Source organism: Mangifera indica, chromosome 12 (assembly GCF_011075055.1).
Source record: "Mangifera indica cultivar Alphonso chromosome 12, CATAS_Mindica_2.1, whole genome shotgun sequence".
Taxonomy (NCBI): Eukaryota; Viridiplantae; Streptophyta; class Magnoliopsida; order Sapindales; family Anacardiaceae; genus Mangifera; species Mangifera indica.
In genome coordinates this window covers 8680050-8683989 of record NC_058148.1, presented here as the reverse complement: position 1 = coordinate 8683989, position 3940 = coordinate 8680050, and the positions used below count along the sequence as shown (strand labels likewise).

At 29.8% G+C, this 3940-nt stretch overlaps 1 protein-coding gene across 1 annotated transcript; it reads left to right on the top strand.

The window, feature by feature from the left end:
- Positions 1-541: 541 nt before the first annotated feature.
- On the top strand, positions 542-2605 carry LOC123192514 (tetraspanin-6). The gene is made up of 3 exons (XM_044605096.1): positions 542-1296; positions 1891-2207; positions 2332-2605. Exons 1-3 carry the CDS (start codon positions 805-807, stop codon positions 2369-2371), a joined length of 849 nt encoding a protein of 282 aa, XP_044461031.1. The 5' UTR covers positions 542-804; the 3' UTR covers positions 2372-2605.
- The last annotated feature ends 1335 nt before the right edge of the window (positions 2606-3940 follow it).

Here is a 3940-nt window from a genome sequence, read left to right as displayed (position 1 = left end):
GGACCCATTTGAGTATGCTTAAAAGATATCTTCGTAGTCCTTCAAGATAATTTGATTAATAAATATAAATTCAAGTATCATTTAATAACATTTTAAAATAAAATTTTTAACTTATTTAGCTTAGTGGTTATAAGATCGAGAATTGGATTCATAGTTTTATCTATTTAGTATGATTGATTCGTCTTCAAAGAGGTGATTCGATTTGAGTGGGGTTTTTTGTTTAAAAAAAAAGTATCTTGATATAATAAAATTATATGCACATACTTCTTAATACATAATTGAATATACAAATGATTTGTCATCATATAATTGAATCATTTTGAATTAAAAATTAAAAAAAATCTAATGATATAATGATATCTCATCTATATTCCCAAATATGCACTAAAAAATGTGCATACCTAATATTGCTTTTATTCAAATTATATACATGCTTACATAAAATTTAATTTACTAAGTGTACACAAAGTTCCTTAATGACTAAGATGCACGCATAATTTAGTCATTGTGCATGCTTCATGTATATAATTTTTAAAGCTTTTGGATACCCTAATACAGGGGAAAGCAACTGGCGAGAGCAAAAGGGGGATAAACATTTTGAAAATTTGAAGCTTTCAGAAACTAAAATAAAGAAAATTAAAGCATGGCATGTCACCCGTTAAAGCACAAAAGCTGAAGAAGACACATTACAACACGAAAAGAAGCCACCAAAAAGAAATAGAGATCATATAGAAATGGCTGGAGTTACATAATTAAACAACTCCACAATTATGCACTAGTTTCTACTACTGCTACTAGTACAATATGTATCGATTTAGCAACACGGTTATCGGTTTCTTGAATCTTTTCACACTCCTAGCTTCGATTCCGATCATCGGTGGAGGCCTATGGATGGCGAAGAGTAGCACAACCTGTGAAGGCTTCCTTCAAACTCCGCTTCTAGTTGTGGGTTTCATTGTTCTTGTAATTTCTCTAGCAGGTTTCATTGGTGCATGTTTCCATGTTGCATGGGCGCTTTGGGTTTATTTAGTGGTGATGCTGTTTCTTATCGCCACCTTGATGGGTTTGACCATTTTTGGATTTGTGGTCACCAGCCAAGGCGGCGGAGTTCAAGTTCCCGGTAGGGTTTACAAAGAGTATCATCTTCAAGATTATTCTCCATGGTTGAGAAACAGAATCAAAGATCCTGATTATTGGAGAACTATTAGAAGCTGCATATTGGGTTCAAAAACTTGCGCCAAAATTGCCGTTTGGACCCCTCTTGATTATCTTGAGCGAGACATGTCTCCTATACAGGTAAATTTGTCCATTTGAAGCTACTGTTAATAAACTTAAGAGTTGGTGGTGGATTTGAAGTTAACAAATATGAATTCTCCACCCCTAAGGGTACTTCAGTGGGGACTTCAGTAGGGATCATGCCCCCACTAACTCATGAATTTTTGGTAATCCCCTTTTAATCTTATTCTTAACAAGAAAACCCTTTTTTTTTTTCCCATGAAAATAATCTCAATACATATGCTGACCACTTTTAAATGTAATTTCATTCTTAACTAAGTTATCTTCGTCTATTCTATATAGTTGTACTAATCTCTGTCTCAAGCAAGTTTTCAACATATATGGTCAGTCTTTTGTATATTTAATCCACATATTTTTTTATGTGTAATTTTTTTTCAAATAAAATTATATATACAAATAAATTATATAAATTTATATGTATAAACTGATATGACAGTTTGTAATTAAGTGATCTCATTATTTATTTTTTTCTTTCATTTTATAAATAAACTTATATAATTTGTTTATATATATAATGTTATTAATTTTTTTTCATGCCCCATTCAAAGAAATTTGTGGTTCCATCACTACTCCAAAAAGCTCATTTTTGTGCAGTCTGGTTGTTGCAAGCCGCCAACTTCGTGTACATATAACACGGCAACAATGGTGGCACAAGATCCGGATTGTTACCGGTGGAACAATGCTCCGACGATGCTGTGCTACGAGTGTGACTCATGTAAAGCTGGAGTGCTTGAAGATGTGAGAAGGGATTGGCGAAAGCTCTCAGTTCTTAACATTGTGGTGCTAGTATTTCTCATTGGGATTTACTCAATCGGATGTTGTGCTTTTCAAAATACAAGAAGGGCAGAAACGGAGTACCCGTATGGAGAAAACCGGATGACCAAAGTCCGACCCAGATGGGACTACTATTGGTGAGTAGATACATCCACATCATTTTCTTAAATTTGTTTCATATAATATTTAAAAAAAAAAAAAAAGAACTCTTCAGAATCTTGGTAGTGGTGACATTGATCTAAGAATATGACTTTATTGCAGGTGGAGGTGGTGGAGGGACAAAAGAGAAGCACTTTATTAAGAAAAAGCGGTGAAGGGGAAATGTGGAAGATGAGAGTTTCTGAAAGAATGCAGTGATTTGGCGATCTAAAGATGGGACAGATGAGATGGTAGATTTTACACAAGATATGAGAGGATTGGAATTGGAGGTTGCTGCTTTTTCCCTAACTCTTAAAATATTGATGGGTTCGGCTTTTGTATACAAAACATGGACTTTACTTTATTTCCTAGGTGTCACGTTATCTTTCTTCTTCCACTTTACTCTTGCCTTCTTCTTGACATGAATATTTGATAATTATATTATAAAAGCTACTCCACATGTGATTGCAGGAATGGATTTCAACATCACCGACCCTAAATTTTAAATTCTAAACCTTAAATTTAACTTATTTATTATTAATAATATTTTTATTTTTATTTTTATAATATTAATCCTAAAATTAATATATATTTAATAAAGTTTTAAGAACTATACTATTCTTTAATAAACATAACAAACAGTTGTAGATTCGCTTTGAGTTTGAAAATAATTAGATTAAATATATAAAAATTATTAATATAATCCTTAAAATTTTATATTAATCCTTTTTAAATTTTATTATTTTTAATTGACCCATATATTAAAATTTTATTTAATTATGACCCCTTAAATTTTATCTCTCAATTTATCTGTGATTATAATCTTTATAATTTTCATTCATTTATCAATTAGTCAAAATATCAATAAAAATTTATATCCGGGTTTTCTTTTAAGAATTATTTTACCGATATTACCATTGAATTCTTATTTATCTTTTGTGTTGTTGAATAATATCATCATAATTCGACATTATAAAAAGCATCACAAGTCTATTAATGCTTGTTATGCCTCACATGTTGATGACTTGTTGAGTTGAGAATATTTCATGCAACATGACATGTTTTATCAAATTTATATAGATAGATCCATATCAAGTTTAAAATCGACCCAAGTTCAATACAAATACACAAATCCCAATTTGAGTTCAAACTTGTTCGAATTGGTGCAAAGTGTTGTCAAAAGGCTGTCCTAGAAACATGAGAATTTATCTTTTTTTTCAACTTTAAAAGTAGTAATTTATCATTTTGATATAATTCAAGTGGGACATAATTGTTCTCCCTATCTTAAAAATCAATACAAGGAAAAAAAAAAAAAAACCTAAAACCATAATTTATTAAAAATCAATTATATGATAACACCTCATCTATATATTCAAATTATATACAAAAAAATATATACACAACATTATTTATATCCAATTATATGTCTCGTATAAGCATCTATTTAAATTAATCAACTTTGAACACCCCCATCTACCTTACAATTTAATCCAAAAAATTAAAGGCCAAATGACTACTTTTTACCCAAAGTTTGATGAATTTACTGGAAAACCAATTTCCCACAAAGATCAGTATTTTTTTTTTCAATTGTTGAAATAACTAAAAGGTTACGATGTTAGATAATATTTTGCCTTCAAGATTATATTAAATAAAAATTTATTTTTAATTTATATTAATTTTATAAAAATAATTAAAAAATAAATTTAAAATTAACTATTATTGTCGACATATA

Coding starts and splice junctions, on each gene's coding strand:
- LOC123192514 (XM_044605096.1), top strand. CDS start 805: ATGTATCGATTTAGCAACACGGTTATCGGTTTCTTGAATCTTTTCACA. Junction 1,297..1,890: donor GAGACATGTCTCCTATACAG/GTAAATTTGTCC, acceptor ATTTTTGTGCAG/TCTGGTTGTTGCAAGCCGCC. Junction 2,208..2,331: donor CCCAGATGGGACTACTATTG/GTGAGTAGATAC, acceptor ACTTTATTGCAG/GTGGAGGTGGTGGAGGGACA.